This window comes from Hemibagrus wyckioides, linkage group LG10 (genome assembly GCF_019097595.1).
Source record: "Hemibagrus wyckioides isolate EC202008001 linkage group LG10, SWU_Hwy_1.0, whole genome shotgun sequence".
NCBI lineage: Eukaryota > Metazoa > Chordata > Actinopteri > Siluriformes > Bagridae > Hemibagrus > Hemibagrus wyckioides.
The window spans coordinates 9,104,278-9,119,816 of NC_080719.1; the positions used below are offsets into that span (position 1 = coordinate 9,104,278).

Sequence of the window (15,539 nt, forward strand, 5' to 3'; positions counted from 1 at the left end):
ATGATTATAGTGAAGATTATTATTATTATTTTTAATTATTGTGACCTTAAAACTATGAAATCCCACACATGGGATTATATAGTGATCAAAATGGACTAAACATTGGCTTGATGGGGAGATTTGCACATTCTTGTAGTTACTCTTTAGGAGTGAGTCACTTGGGATAATTTTCCAGCAGTCATAAGGAAGTCCCCACATGTTGACACTTGGCTTTTTTTTCCCACATTTGAAATGAAACTTGTTATGAGCTCATTTCAAGCATAAGCCTTCGGTTCACCAACCTACACGTCTGGAGTCCAGCACAGTTTACTGCTTTCCCTGCTCTTAGTATTGGACAGGACACAAGTGCATAAACTTGTGCAGTGGGTATTTTATTGGCGGCAGTCAATTAGTCATCATCATTATAGACGAGGGAAAATAGTCACCCAACATAATCTGACTTATTCATAATCATTAATAGGAAAACATGCACAGGTCGAAACCGGGGAAATCTAATAAGGAATGCAAAAACAAGAAACAAAGAAACGCGTGTGAAACAGCTCAAGAACACACAGTAAAATTGAGTTTGCAGTGAAACAAAGACACAGGAGAGCACAAATTATTCATAGCATGAACTTAGAAATCTGGGCGCACTCGGGAAATCACCAGTAGGGTGGAGATAAGACTCAAATCAAAGATGGAAGGCATATGAAAATGTAAACAAAGAAGCAAAAGGAAGGAAATTTAGAACAAAACTCATTCATGACAGTTGAACACTGCTCATTAAAATGTCCAAGCTGTATATTTTTCTGGCTTAAGAAAAGACTTGCAAACAAAATATAGCTTGTGTTTAGATGAGGCATGATCCAAGTCCAATATGTGCTTTTATAGGGCAATTCCAAAAATCTTTGTCAACATGTTAGAGGTTAGAACACAAGCAGGCAAAATCAAACAGAATGTACGGCACTAGGGGAAACGAGGCTTGCAATTAATGGCTTGAATGCACCAAAAGACTTTGAAGCAAAGCAGGGCTTAATTAGACAAATTACTTGAAGGCTAACTGCAAACAGGTGAAAACATTGGGTAACAGACCAGTGAAGGTACAGGGGCAGAGACAGGATCAAAAACCAGAAAAGCATGTCAAAACAAACACATTGAGAATGCACTGAGTGCAGTGTGTCACGCTCAGATTTGTGTGTTAAGAGGGGAATTCATGGCACAAAAGCTTCCGATCAAGAAACAGTACTGCACTCATTTATGACAACATTAAATAAACGAAACTATATCAGCAAGGGTCTCAGACATATTGTCTGAAGAGTGGGAGTCTAGTTATCTGAAGGAGTTTAATGTTCTACTGAAGCGTTTGGTAGGGTTAAAATATGAAATGAAATTCAGTCTTAATTGAAACATGTCGATGTTTCTCTTGTGAGTGACATATGCAGTAAGACATAAAAATAAAGAATCAGCACAATGAAAGTGTTTTAAATTACTCAATTTTCTGCTGCGTGTATCTACGCATTTGTGCACGTGTGTCTGTGCAGGGCCGCAAAGGTCTAGGCTCAATCTTTGTGTGGGCGTCTGGTAACGGAGGTCGGCAGGGAGATCACTGCTCATGCGATGGCTACACCAACAGCATCTACACCATCTCTGTTAGTAGCAGCACGGAAAACGGCAACAAGCCCTGGTACTTGGAAGTCTGCTCATCCACCATGGCCACCACCTACAGCAGCGGAGAGTTCTACGACCGCAAAATAGTTAAGTCCCTCTTAAGGTTCTCCAGCTTATTATGCTGTTATGAGAAGCAAGGATTATGAGTAAAGGATAGAGTGGATGAAAGTGCGTGCCGGCTTTGGAGATTAGGTTCCAAATATAATAATATGAATCTTTACATAGTGCTTTTTAATTTTGGAAGTGCTTTACATAGAAAACAGTATAAGCATAGTAGATACCTAGAAACAGTAGAAAGTAGATACATAAGTACAATAATTAAATTAATATTAATTTAATAATATAAATGTATGAACATTACTTGAGCCACTTATATATATCTATATCTGTATCTGTATCTGGTTCTATATTTGCACCACCTCATTTGGCCTCTTTTATTCACCACCAAATCATGTATTTCTGAAACGTTAATTTCTGCTGACGTTAATTTTGTGTTAATTTCTGCTGACATTGTGCTCCCCAACACCCCCACATCCTTCTCTCTGTGTGTTTCTCTCTCCATATTGTCTGCTTCATATTGTCTTTAATGATGGCAGGAATCAGGAATGATGCTTGTCTTCCAAAAAGCAGTCATCATCTATCTGTCAGACACCTCCCACCCCCCAGATACAGCCTTTCCTAACCAGGCACATTGCAACACAGACATATCTAAGATGTCTCACATGCTTTGTTAGATTTGTGCCTTTTCCCTTCTGTCTGTTTGCTTGTGCACCGAGAAGATAAGACCCAAAGATGTTGGCTAAATATTTGATCTGGCTGACATTCAGAACCGAAGATCTACCGAACTATTCAGGGAGATGAGCTAAATCATGTTTACTTTCGTTAAGGTCGACTGTTCCCAAGGGCTTCCAAAACTTCAGTCAGGATCGGCTTCATTTCTTATTTGGATGCTGTTGTTATGTTAGTTACTAGTTCATGTGTGTACATGTGTTTAACCTTGTATTACTGCATACAGACAGCAGTCCAACAGCTTAAGGATATTCTTCTTGCCGTGCTTTTGAATTTACAGTCATGACAGCACACCTATCCACGATTACTTTGCTAAATAAACCCAGTGAGAGCAGTGTGAGGTTTACACACTTAAATACACACCACAAATAAACACCCAAGTTTTTGCCCAGGGCATACCAACAGGACTCCACAGGGGTCCAACTGCTCTCTAACAGGAAGGGAATAAAAATGAAAATACGGTAATTTCCAGAATTACTGCTAAAAAAAAGGCTTATGAAAAATGTATTTGATTTAGCTGTATTAGAGTAATCTCACACTGAAAATATGAGAGAAATCTAACCTATATGTAAAGTTTTGCTTTTTTAGACAGTATTGCAACTTCTGCATCTAATACTCTTCGAGTCTGGACATGACATGAGAATAAAGAGCAAGGAATGTGTGATACTGTATGATATTTTTCATCACCAAGGGTGACAATAATTCTGGAGCTGACTATACTTACAGATTATGATTTTTTTTACTTAGGAGCAACAAACATTCCAGTCGTATAAAGCCACCCATTTGCCCAAAATTCTCTTTACTCACAAAAATCTGGGTCTAAATTAAAACCACATGTACACGAGACAAAATGGATTGCCCATTGTCACAAATACAGTGCTGGTTTGTTTAGCCAGGCTAATTGAAAAAGTGTTGAATAAGTTGAATAAGTGATTGTTCAACAGTTGTATCAAGCTGCCATAGGGTAGATTCGCAAGTTTGCACAAATGATAATGTAAACATCTGGAATACATTTCACAAAATGGATTTATTCATAGGAAACTTGTTGAACTGTGGAAACACATGGCTGACAGTGAACCCAGATGGCTCGTACCAGCTTTCTTTTAAACATCTTTGAGTCGTGTCAGTGCCAGCTGGGCCGTAATAGCTGTTTTTTTTCCTTTCTTGCTTTTGGCTTTTGTCAGATTACGACAGACCTGCGGCAGCGCTGTACGGATGGGCACACTGGCACATCAGTGTCTGCGCCAATGGTGGCTGGCATCATCGCTCTTGCGCTGGAGGCCAAGTGAGGTTACTTTTTATTTATTTTGTCTGCTTCTCTCTCTATCTCTCCTTCACTCCAATGTCTCTGATATGCACTGTGCATGTCATTCTATCCACGACTGTTCAGTGGAGGGTCTAGCAGTCTGAGCCGTCTATTGCAAAGCAGAAGCCACCTCAGAATATCTTCCCAGTTACAGTTCCTTATAACACAGCACTGTTGAACTGTCAAATCTGAGTGATCAGTAGATTCCTATATCAGTGTCTCTGACTGTAGTGCTGACGTATTCATTTCAGGCTCATATCACACTCATACATAAAGTATGTTTCTGAGCCTCATTTCCTGTTCCTTAGTGTTTGATGACGTGTTATCCTGTTCTGATGTTGCCCTCATGTTTACTGACCTACACTATGGATATTGATTGCCTCTAACAAAACACACAGGCTTGTATCATGCCCGTAAGCACATGTTATAATCAATACATTTTCCACCACATGGAATTCTTCAGGACAGAGGATTTTATGCTTTTTGGTTTCTCAGAAAAGCTGTTTTTTTGTTTTGGGAACATTTAAAGAGAGAAAAAAAAGAGAGGCAGGTATGAGAGCGAGTGTTTGTAGCTGTATACAACTTCTCTTGTAGACATTCCACAACATCAAATGTATCTATAAATGATAACAATGGTGCAGCTTGGTGGTGCACTGTGTCCCGGCTCATAGCTCCAGAGGCCCAGGTTTGATCAGGAACTCAGGTTACTCAGGAACTCTGTCTTTGTGTAGTTCCTCTGTATGTTTCCTCCAGCTTCACTGGTTTCATCCCACCTCCCAGAAATGTGCTAGTAGCTAGATTGTCCAAGAGAAATTGCCCCAAGCTGTGAATGTGTGTATGCATTATGCTCTGTGGTGGACTGATATCCCATCCAGGGTCAAGTGTTCCTGAGATGGGCTCCAGATCCACCACAACCATAACCAGGTTACTGAAAGTGAGTGAGTGACAAATTCCTGTGGTATATGAGGAATAAACCACCTTGCTCTCATTGGAAAATAATCCAGTTTTGAGGGAGTAATAGGGTGTGCGGTTATAACGGCTTATTAATTAGAGCTGAAACAGGAAAAATGATTTACAATTTTGTTTCAAGTATTACTGGAATTCCTGAATGAAGAATAAAATAATATAATATAAATGTATATGTCTAATTAAATAAGCACTTCTCATTGCTGAACAAGTTGTTTGGACATTCAGTTAAAATCTGTGTTTTGTTATAGATAAGTAATTATTGTTTTATTTTTATAAATGAAGCAGCTTATTAAAGAAATTAGTCACTCTGGGTATTACTAGGACAGTTTCTGTTAAGAAAATAAGAGGCATGATTTTAATCATTTTATTTGTGAATATTAATAATTTGTTTTTAAGGCTCTCATCAGTCAGAAATTTGGAAGTGACATTTGTTATTGTGCACAATCTTGTATTCTGGCATTGAAATTCTGCAGCACTACACAGTTTTTTTCTTTCTTTCTTCATTGCCATGTTTTATTAGTCCTTGGCATTAGACCTTGTGAAGAATTCTTTACTGAGTCAGAATTTTCAGATAATGTCTTTTATGCGTTGAGCTATGAATTCCACTGTGGAGTTGCACAACAGCGAAGGCAAAGTCAAAGGACTACACTCCTGAGGAGCCGTGTATTTTCTAAAGTTTTCTTTTCGCACATCTCTACATGGCTCTTGTGATTCAGCACGTAAGATGTCAGTGCTTCTGTGGTCAGTTTTAATGCGCTCTGCCGTGTGTACACCTACATGAAGTGTTACATTTTCAGATTGGCATGAATATGAAGGAAATATGTTCCTGAAGCTTTTGCAAATGTGGTGGGTATTTTTGGTTTTTACTTTGCCTGATTGAAAACAGGCAAAAGCTTTAGAAACGAGGCCTGTTATAAATGTACACACTGTAATTGTGTTCATATGTAAGTAACATGAAGTTTTATCTGTTGTTACAATTGGTGAAGGATATTGCTTTCATATGACAGTGTTTTAGTTATTAACTAGAGTTAAACAAAAATACAGTCGTTCTGGGAAAGTAATGAATCACATAGCCCCTCAGTGTAGTATTACACAAAAAGTGCTCAAATGGTGCTATAAAGAAAATACCGTGATGTACAATTTCAGTCCAGAATGTCAGCATAGATCAATATCATACTTATTTTGCAAAATTATGTTTAAAAAGAGGGGTGGGTGCAGTTTAACAGGGGTCTTCGCAAGTCTCTGAGCAGTGGAGTGTGTGTGTGTGACCATGAGCAAGCCAGAAAGTGCAATGAGAAAATAAAGGGTTTACATTAGTGTCTATCTACTGTTCCAAGGGCATGAGAACAAATAAAGAAGTTCACATGCATTCTTAAGCTACGTTCACACATACAGAGAATTTGTCACTGCAACCCTGTACTATGATGTCACCAGTAGGTGTTCCTAATACTGGTTGCTAGAGTAATAATGTTTATCAGTGGGTGGCACAACTTACATTCCTCTTGACAAAAAAAACCCCCAGGGTTATTCCTGCTAAAATGAAACATTTGTCAGTGTGTGTGAGTGTGTGAATGTAGCATTACACTGTGTCCGCTGTGTCCTCTGTGTCCTCTATGCAGAGTACGGCAGAGACTGTAACACTTAAAATGAAGAATATTTTGTAGTGCCAAAACGTTTAGTTTTTAACATTGTATTTACAGTGGGGTCTGAGACCACAAGTAAAAATGTTTCTGTTTTGTATTTCCTTTCTTTGTTCTAAATGTTTTTAAAATTAAAAAAAATGTTTCTTTACAGTATTAAACAGTGACGGCTGGTCAATAGGGGGGCACTGGGGTGTCGTCCCCTCATAAAGTTAGCCAGAGAAGACTGCTACTTTAACACGTTAACAATAATTATTTATTTTAATAATGAAATAAAATCATTTAGTCGAACTATTTCACTTTTAGTCATATTATCATTTATTTAAAATAAAAAATCAAAACTGTATTTTGATTATTTGTGTGTGTGTGTGTGTGTGCGCGCCGGACAAATGAATGTGTATGTAGGTCCGTAAAGTTTTGAAAATTTTTTAGCACAAGCTGCCACTGGTATTAAATGGAGAAAAAATTCCCAGAATTCATCAGACTTTTAAACACCCACCTTTATCACACACACTCGCAACGCCACAGCAATAATATTTTTGTGCTTGTGTTGTAATCATGAGACTGGTGTGTTTATTAGTATGAATATACTTTATGTTTCAGCCCATTAATAACATGGAGGGATGTGCAACATATCTTGGTAAAGACATCCAGACCTGTTCATCTGAAAGCCAGTGACTGGAAAACCAACGCGGCAGGACACAAGGGTAACATGTTCATTATATGTAGAATAATCAGAGTATGTCATTTCCTCTTCATTCACAATAAAAAGCGTTTACATAAATAAGAACTACACTACAGTCTATATAAGACACTCTATATGACAGAGTGTTGTGATATGTAAGATGTATAGAAATGTGTAGATACCTCTAGCAAACTTACCTTCACTTTATCTCTGTGTAGTTAGTCACCTTTATGGATTTGGTCTGGTGGATGCCGAGGCCATGGTTGTAGAGGCCAAGAAATGGCGAAGTGTTCCACCTCAGCACACATGTACCAATATATCAGATCGCAGAACAAGGTGAGGAGAATTCATTCCTTTTGTAAATCACATCAATACATTTTCTACATACAAAACTTCTGTTCCTGGAGCATAAACATATTCTAAAATGTTTTGAAACTGTAAGAGATCAGGCCCTGACTCTCTACTCTCTTAGCTGTTTTAATTATTCAGTATATAATTGATGATTGATGATAATTGATGACTTACTAACAGTTGTATGCAAAGGTTTAGGCCAATCTGCAGAAAAATACTTTTAAAATAACTTTTTTTATGCAAAGTAAATGAACTTATAATACAAAGTAAAATACAAAAGTATATTACAGTTTAAATAATTTAAAGTTGTTTGTTGCAGGGGTTTACTTCTTTTCACTTATGTGTGAATTACATATTTGTAAATTATCAGCATACCTCACTGCTATATATATATACTGTACCTCACTGCTATATATGAGCAGAGCTATATACTGTACCTCACTGTTATATATGGGCAGTGCTATATACTGTACCTCACTGCTATATATGAGAGGAGCTATATACTGTACCTCACTGCTATATATGAGCAGTGATGACTTACTAACAGTTGTATGCAAAGGTTTAGGCCAATCTGCAGAAAAATACTTTTAAAATAACTTTTTTTATGCAAAGTAAATGAACTTATAATACAAAGTAAAATACAAAGTATATTACAGTTTAAATAATTTAAAGTTGTTTGTTGCAGGGGTTTACTTCTTTTCACTTATGTGTGAATTACATATTTGTAAATTATCAGCATACCTCACTGCTATATATGGGCAGTGCTATATACTGTACCTCACTGCTATATATGAGCAGAGCTATATTCTGTACCTCACTGTTATATATGAGCAGAGCTATATACTGTACCTCACTGCTATATATGAGCAGAGCTATATACTGTACCTCACTGTTATATATGGGCAGTGCTATATACTGTACCTCACTGTTATATATGGGCAGTGCTATATACTGTACCTCACTGTTATATATGGGCAGTGCTATATACTGTACCTCACTGCTATATATGGGCAGTGCTATATACTGTACCTCACTGTTATATATGGGCAGTGCTATATACTGTACCTCACTGCTATATATGAGCGGAGCTATATTCTGTACCTCACTGTTATATATGAGCAGAGCTATATACTGTACCTCACTGCTATATATGAGCAGAGCTATATTCTGTACCTCACTGTTATATATGAGCAGAGCTATATACTGTACCTCACTGCTATATATGAGCAGAGCTATATACTGTACCTCACTGTTATATATGGGCAGTGCTATATACTGTACCTCACTGCTATATATGAGAGGAGCTATATACTGTACCTCACTGCTATATATGAGCGGAGCTATATTCTGTACCTCACTGTTATATATGAGCAGAGCTATATACTGTACCTCACTGCTATATATGAGCAGAGCTATATTCTGTACCTCACTGTTATATATGAGCAGAGCTATATACTGTACCTCACTGCTATATATGAGCAGAGCTATATACTGTACCTCACTGTTATATATGGGCAGTGCTATATACTGTACCTCACTGCTATATATGAGCGGAGCTATATTCTGTACCTCACTGTTATATATGAGCAGAGCTATATACTGTACCTCACTGCTATATATGAGCAGAGCTATATTCTGTACCTCACTGTTATATATGAGCAGAGCTATATTCTGTACCTCACTGTTATATATGAGCAGTGCTATATTCTGTACCTCACTGTTATATATGAGCAGAGCTATATACTGTACCTCACTGCTATATATGAGCAGAGCTATATACTGTACCTCACTGTTATATATGGGCAGTGCTATATACTGTACCTCACTGCTATATATGAGCGGAGCTATATTCTGTACCTCACTGTTATATATGAGCAGAGCTATATACTGTACCTTACTGCTATATATGAGCAGAGCTATATACTGTACCTCACTGTTATATATGAGCGGAGCTATATACTGTACCTCACTGCTATATATGAGCAGAACTATATACTGTACCTCACTGCTATATATGAGCAGAGCTATATACTGTACCTCACTGCAATATATGAGCAGAGCTATATACTGTACCTCACTGTTATATATGGGCAGTGCTATATACTGTACCTCACTGCTATATATGAGCGGAGCTATATACTGTACCTCACTGCTATATATGAGCGGAGCTATATACTGTACCTCACTGCTATATATGAGCAGAGCTATATACTGTACCTCACTGTTATATATGGGCAGTGCTATATACTGTACCTCACTGCTATATATGAGCAGAGCTATATTCTGTACCTCACTGTTATATATGAGCAGAGCTATATTCTGTACCTCACTGTTATATATGAGCAGTGCTATATTCTGTACCTCACTGTTATATATGAGCAGAGCTATATACTGTACCTCACTGCTATATATGAGCAGTGCTATATTCTGTACCTCACTGTTATATATGAGCAGAGCTATATACTGTACCTCACTGCTATATATGAGCAGTGCTATATTCTGTACCTCACTGTTATATATGAGCAGAGCTATATACTGTACCTTACTGCTATATATGAGCAGAGCTATATACTGTACCTCACTGCTATATATGAGCGGAGCTATATACTGTACCTCACTGCTATATATGAGCAGAGCTATATACTGTACCTCACTGTTATATATGAGCAGAGCTATATACTGTACCTCACTGCTATATATGAGCAGTGCTATATTCTGTACCTCACTGTTATATATGAGCAGAGCTATATACTGTACCTTACTGCTATATATGAGCAGAGCTATATACTGTACCTTACTGCTATATATGAGCAGAGCTATATACTGTACCTCACTGTTATATATGAGCGGAGCTATATACTGTACCTCACTGCTATATATGAGCAGAACTATATACTGTACCTCACTGCTATATATGAGCAGAGCTATATACTGTACCTCACTGCAATATATGAGCAGAGCTATATACTATACCTCACTGTTATATATGAGCAGAGCTATATACTGTACCTCACTGTTATATATGAGCGGAGCTATATACTGTACCTCACTGCTATATATGAGCGGAGCTATATACTGTACCTCACTGTTATATATGAGCAGAGCTATATACTGTACCTTACTGTTATATATGAGCAGTGCTATATACTGTACCTCACTGTTATATATGAGTGGAGCTATATACTGTACCTCACTGTTATATATGAGCAGAGCTATATACTGTACCTCACTGCTATATATGAGCGGAGCTATATACTGTACCTCACTGTTATATATGAGTGGAGCTATATACTGTACCTCACTGCTATATATGAGCGGAGCTATATACTGTACCTCACTGCTATATATGAGCGGAGCTATATACTGTACCTCACTGCTATATATGAGCAGAGCTATATACTGTACCTCACTGTTATATATGAGTGGAGCTATATACTGTACCTCACTGTTATATATGAGCAGTGCTATATTCTGTACCTCACTGTTATATATGAGCAGTGCTATATACTGTACCTCACTGCTATATATGAGCGGAGCTATATACTGTACCTCACTGCTATATATGAGCAGAGCTATATTCTGTACCTCACTGTTATATATGAGCAGAGCTATATTCTGTACCTCACTGTTATATATGAGCAGAGCTATATTCTGTACCTCACTGTTATATATGAGCAGTGCTATATTCTGTACCTCACTGTTATATATGAGCAGAGCTATATACTGTACCTCACTGCTATATATGAGCAGTGCTATATTCTGTACCTCACTGTTATATATGAGCAGAGCTATATACTGTACCTCACTGCTATATATGAGCAGTACTATATACTGTAACTCACTGCTATATATGAGCAGTACTATATACTGTACCTCACTGCTATATATGAGCAGTGCTATATACTGTACCTCACTGCTATATATGAGCAGAGCTATATACTGTACCTCACTGCTATATATGAGCAGTACTATATACTGTACCTCACTGCTATATATGAGCAGAGCTATATACTGTACCTCACTGCTATATATGAGCAGTACTATATACTGTACCTCACTGCTATATATGAGCAGTACTATATACTGTACCTCACTGCTATATATGAGCGGAGCTATATACTGTACCTCACTGTTATATATGAGCGGAGCTATATACTGTACCTCACTGCTATATATGAGCAGTGCTATATACTGTACCTCACTGTTATATATGAGCGGAGCTATATACTGTACCTCACTGCTATATATGAGCAGTACTATATACTGTACCTCACTGCTATATATGAGCAGAGCTATATACTGTACCTCACTGTTATATATGAGCGGAGCTATATACTGTACCTCACTGTTATATATGAGCAGAGCTATATACTGTACCTCACTGCTATATATGAGTGGAGCTATATACTGTACCTCACTGCTATATATGAGCGGAGCTATATACTGTACCTCACTGCTATATATGAGCAGAGCTATATACTGTACCTCACTGTTATATATGGGCAGTGCTATATACTGTACCTCACTGCTATATATGAGCAGAGCTATATTCTGTACCTCACTGTTATATATGAGCAGAGCTATATTCTGTACCTCACTGTTATATATGAGCAGTGCTATATTCTGTACCTCACTGTTATATATGAGCAGAGCTATATACTGTACCTCACTGCTATATATGAGCAGTGCTATATTCTGTACCTCACTGTTATATATGAGCAGAACTATATACTGTACCTTACTGTTATATATGAGCAGTGCTATATACTGTACCTCACTGTTATATATGAGTGGAGCTATATACTGTACCTCACTGCTATATATGAGCGGAGCTATATACTGTACCTCACTGCTATATATGAGCGGAGCTATATACTGTACCTCACTGTTATATATGAGTGGAGCTATATACTGTACCTCACTGCTATATATGAGCGGAGCTATATACTGTACCTCACTGCTATATATGAGCGGAGCTATATACTGTACCTCACTGCTATATATGAGCAGAGCTATATACTGTACCTCACTGTTATATATGAGTGGAGCTATATACTGTACCTCACTGTTATATATGAGCAGTGCTATATTCTGTACCTCACTGTTATATATGGGCAGTGCTATATACTGTACCTCACTGCTATATATGAGCAGAGCTATATACTGTACCTCACTGCTATATATGAGCAGAGCTATATACTGTACCTCACTGCTATATATGAGCGGAGCTATATACTGTACCTCACTGCTATATATGAGCAGAGCTATATACTGTACCTCACTGCTATATATGAGCAGAGCTATATACTGTACCTCACTGTTATATATGAGCAGAGCTATATACTGTACCTCACTGTTATATATGAGCAGAGCTATATACTGTACCTCACTGTTATATATGAGCAGAGCTATATACTGTACCTCACTGCTATATATGAGCAGAGCTATATACTGTACCTCACTGTTATATATGAGCAGAGCTATATACTGTACCTCACTGCTATATATGAGCAGTACTATATACTGTAACTCACTGCTATATATGAGCAGTACTATATACTGTACCTCACTGCTATATATGAGCAGTGCTATATACTGTACCTCACTGCTATATATGAGCAGAGCTATATACTGTACCTCACTGCTATATATGAGCAGTACTATATACTGTACCTCACTGCTATATATGAGCAGAGCTATATACTGTACCTCACTGCTATATATGAGCAGTACTATATACTGTACCTCACTGCTATATATGAGCAGTACTATATACTGTACCTCACTGCTATATATGAGCGGAGCTATATACTGTACCTCACTGTTATATATGAGCGGAGCTATATACTGTACCTCACTGCTATATATGAGCAGTGCTATATACTGTACCTCACTGTTATATATGAGCGGAGCTATATACTGTACCTCACTGCTATATATGAGCAGTACTATATACTGTACCTCACTGCTATATATGAGCGGAGCTATATACTGTACCTCACTGTTATATATGAGCGGAGCTATATACTGTACCTCACTGTTATATATGAGCAGAGCTATATACTGTACCTCACTGCTATATATGAGCAGAGCTATATACTGTACCTCACTGCTATATATGAGCAGTGCTATATACTGTACCTCACTGCTATATATGAGCAGAGCTATATACTGTACCTCACTGTTATATATGAGCAACGTGATTCGGTCCACAGGCTATAGTGCTGTAGGTTCACAATCATACCATTACTGAGTATTACCAACTGTACATAGAAATGTATAAAGCAATTCTAGAAAGAAGAAAGTAATATAGAGTAACTCTCGAAGCAGCTGCACTCATTTTGCAGCCTTTCGGCTATTGGGTTAGCTAATGGTTGATTTGTAAACTCCCATTAAAGGTATTTTCAGCTTCCGTTTTTTCATCTTCACCTGATAAGCTTTAGTATTTAGTCATAAGTTATATTTCTGTAACTCTTCTGGTTTTTCTTTTTTTCAGTTTGAAATGCAGTGCTCTCAGACCAAGGTCTTATGTTATCTTTTTCATTTTTATCATCTTCCCTATTTTTCCGTCATCTCTGCAGCATCACGTCAAGCATCATACTTGTTTACCATTTACTTTTTGAAAGTTCTCAGAACTCATACACTACTGTGAAGACAAATGTGAGCATATGGTGTTTTATGACGGGTGTTTCCATTAGTTTGTCAACCTCCCATAGACCCATTACAGGGTTTGACAGAAACCCGACTGTATCATGCTACAGACGAATGTGAGACAATCACAAAAAACATTTGACTGCAGCACACTCTGCGTCAGCACACAGTAATGAAGTCAAGAAAAAAACAACTTGTGAGGGAACAATGGATTTTTTGGAAGTCATGAAAGGCCTGAACACTTCCAGTTTTCACCCCGGGTTTCACATTTGCCTGCACTTACACAAGATTGGTCTGCTTCCTATTTGGGCCAAATATCAGTGTGTTAAAAGCATTGCAATGTCATTAGGAAGCTGTGTGCCTTGTGGACAGCTGTAAATAGAAGAACTGGGAATTGGCCAAACCAAAGCCTGGCATGTGTTCGTGAGCTGTTTGCCTTTTATCAAGTTAAGAAGTGAAACACTTTGTTCTGAGACCAATTTTGTGTTATACCTCTAGTGGACAGATGGGGGTATGGTCTTTGTGTTACAAGAGATTTCAGCTAAATTTTAGCACAAGAACAATCTACACTTTAAACAAAATGGTATAAAAACCATTCAGTGAGCTTCTGTTGAGAGAGGTCTGTTGTTGTTGAGAGTGGTCAGAGGAGAAAGGCCAGAGCAATTTGAGTTGATAGGAAGTCTATAGCAACTCAGATAAAGCTCAAAATAAAAGCAGCTCAGAATGCACAACACTGTGAACCTTGAGGTGGGTGGTCTATAACAGCAGACCACATTTGGTTTCTCTCCTGTCTGCCAAGATGAGGAATCTGAGGCTCCAGTCGGCACAAGGCTCACCCATGTCTGATGGTGCCAAAACTAAACAGTTGAAGATAGGAAAAGCATCAACTGATCTTTAACGAATCTTCATCAGTTTAGTTTTGGCACCATCAACCAACAAGGTCATGATCACAAGGTTATGATCACATTTTTCTTCATTCTGATGTTTGATCTATATCTGCGTAATTCTTTTGTATTGTGATACTAGAGTTGATGAGCTGACCGAATAATTACATGATTGTAAAACGTGATTCATTAGACCAGGCCACCTTCTTCCATTGACCTGTGGTCCAATTCTGATGCTCATGTGCCCATTGTTGGCACTTTCTGCGGTGCACAGGCGTCAGCATGGGCACTCTGACTGGTCTGCGGCTATGCAGGCCCATTCACAACAAACTGCGATACACTGTGTATTCTGACACCTTTCTATCAGAACCAGCATTAACTTCTTTGGCAATTTGAGCAACAGTAGCTCGTCTGTTGGATCGGATCACACGGGCCAACCTTCACTCCCCACGTGCATCAGTGAGCCTTGGCTGCCCATGACCCTGTCACTGGTTCACCACTGTTCCTTCCTTGGATCACTTTTGATAGATACTGACCACTGCAGACCAGGAACACCCCACAAGAGCTGCAGTTTTAGAGGTCCAGTTGTCTAGCCATCACAATTTGTCCCTTGTCAA

The 15,539-nt window shown here is 38.2% G+C and overlaps 1 protein-coding gene across 2 annotated transcripts in view; it reads left to right on the forward strand.

Moving 5' to 3' along the window:
* Positions 1 to 15,539, forward strand: part of pcsk6 (proprotein convertase subtilisin/kexin type 6) — a 65,133-nt gene that overhangs the window by 19,571 nt on the left and 30,023 nt on the right. For both annotated transcript variants that reach the window (XM_058401131.1, XM_058401130.1), the window contains exons 8-11: positions 1,521 to 1,733; positions 3,621 to 3,721; positions 6,955 to 7,058; positions 7,255 to 7,372. In XM_058401131.1, coding sequence (XP_058257114.1) covers positions 1,521 to 1,733; positions 3,621 to 3,721; positions 6,955 to 7,058; positions 7,255 to 7,372 — 536 coding nt within the window. The remainder of the gene's footprint in view (positions 1 to 1,520; positions 1,734 to 3,620; positions 3,722 to 6,954; positions 7,059 to 7,254; positions 7,373 to 15,539) is intronic.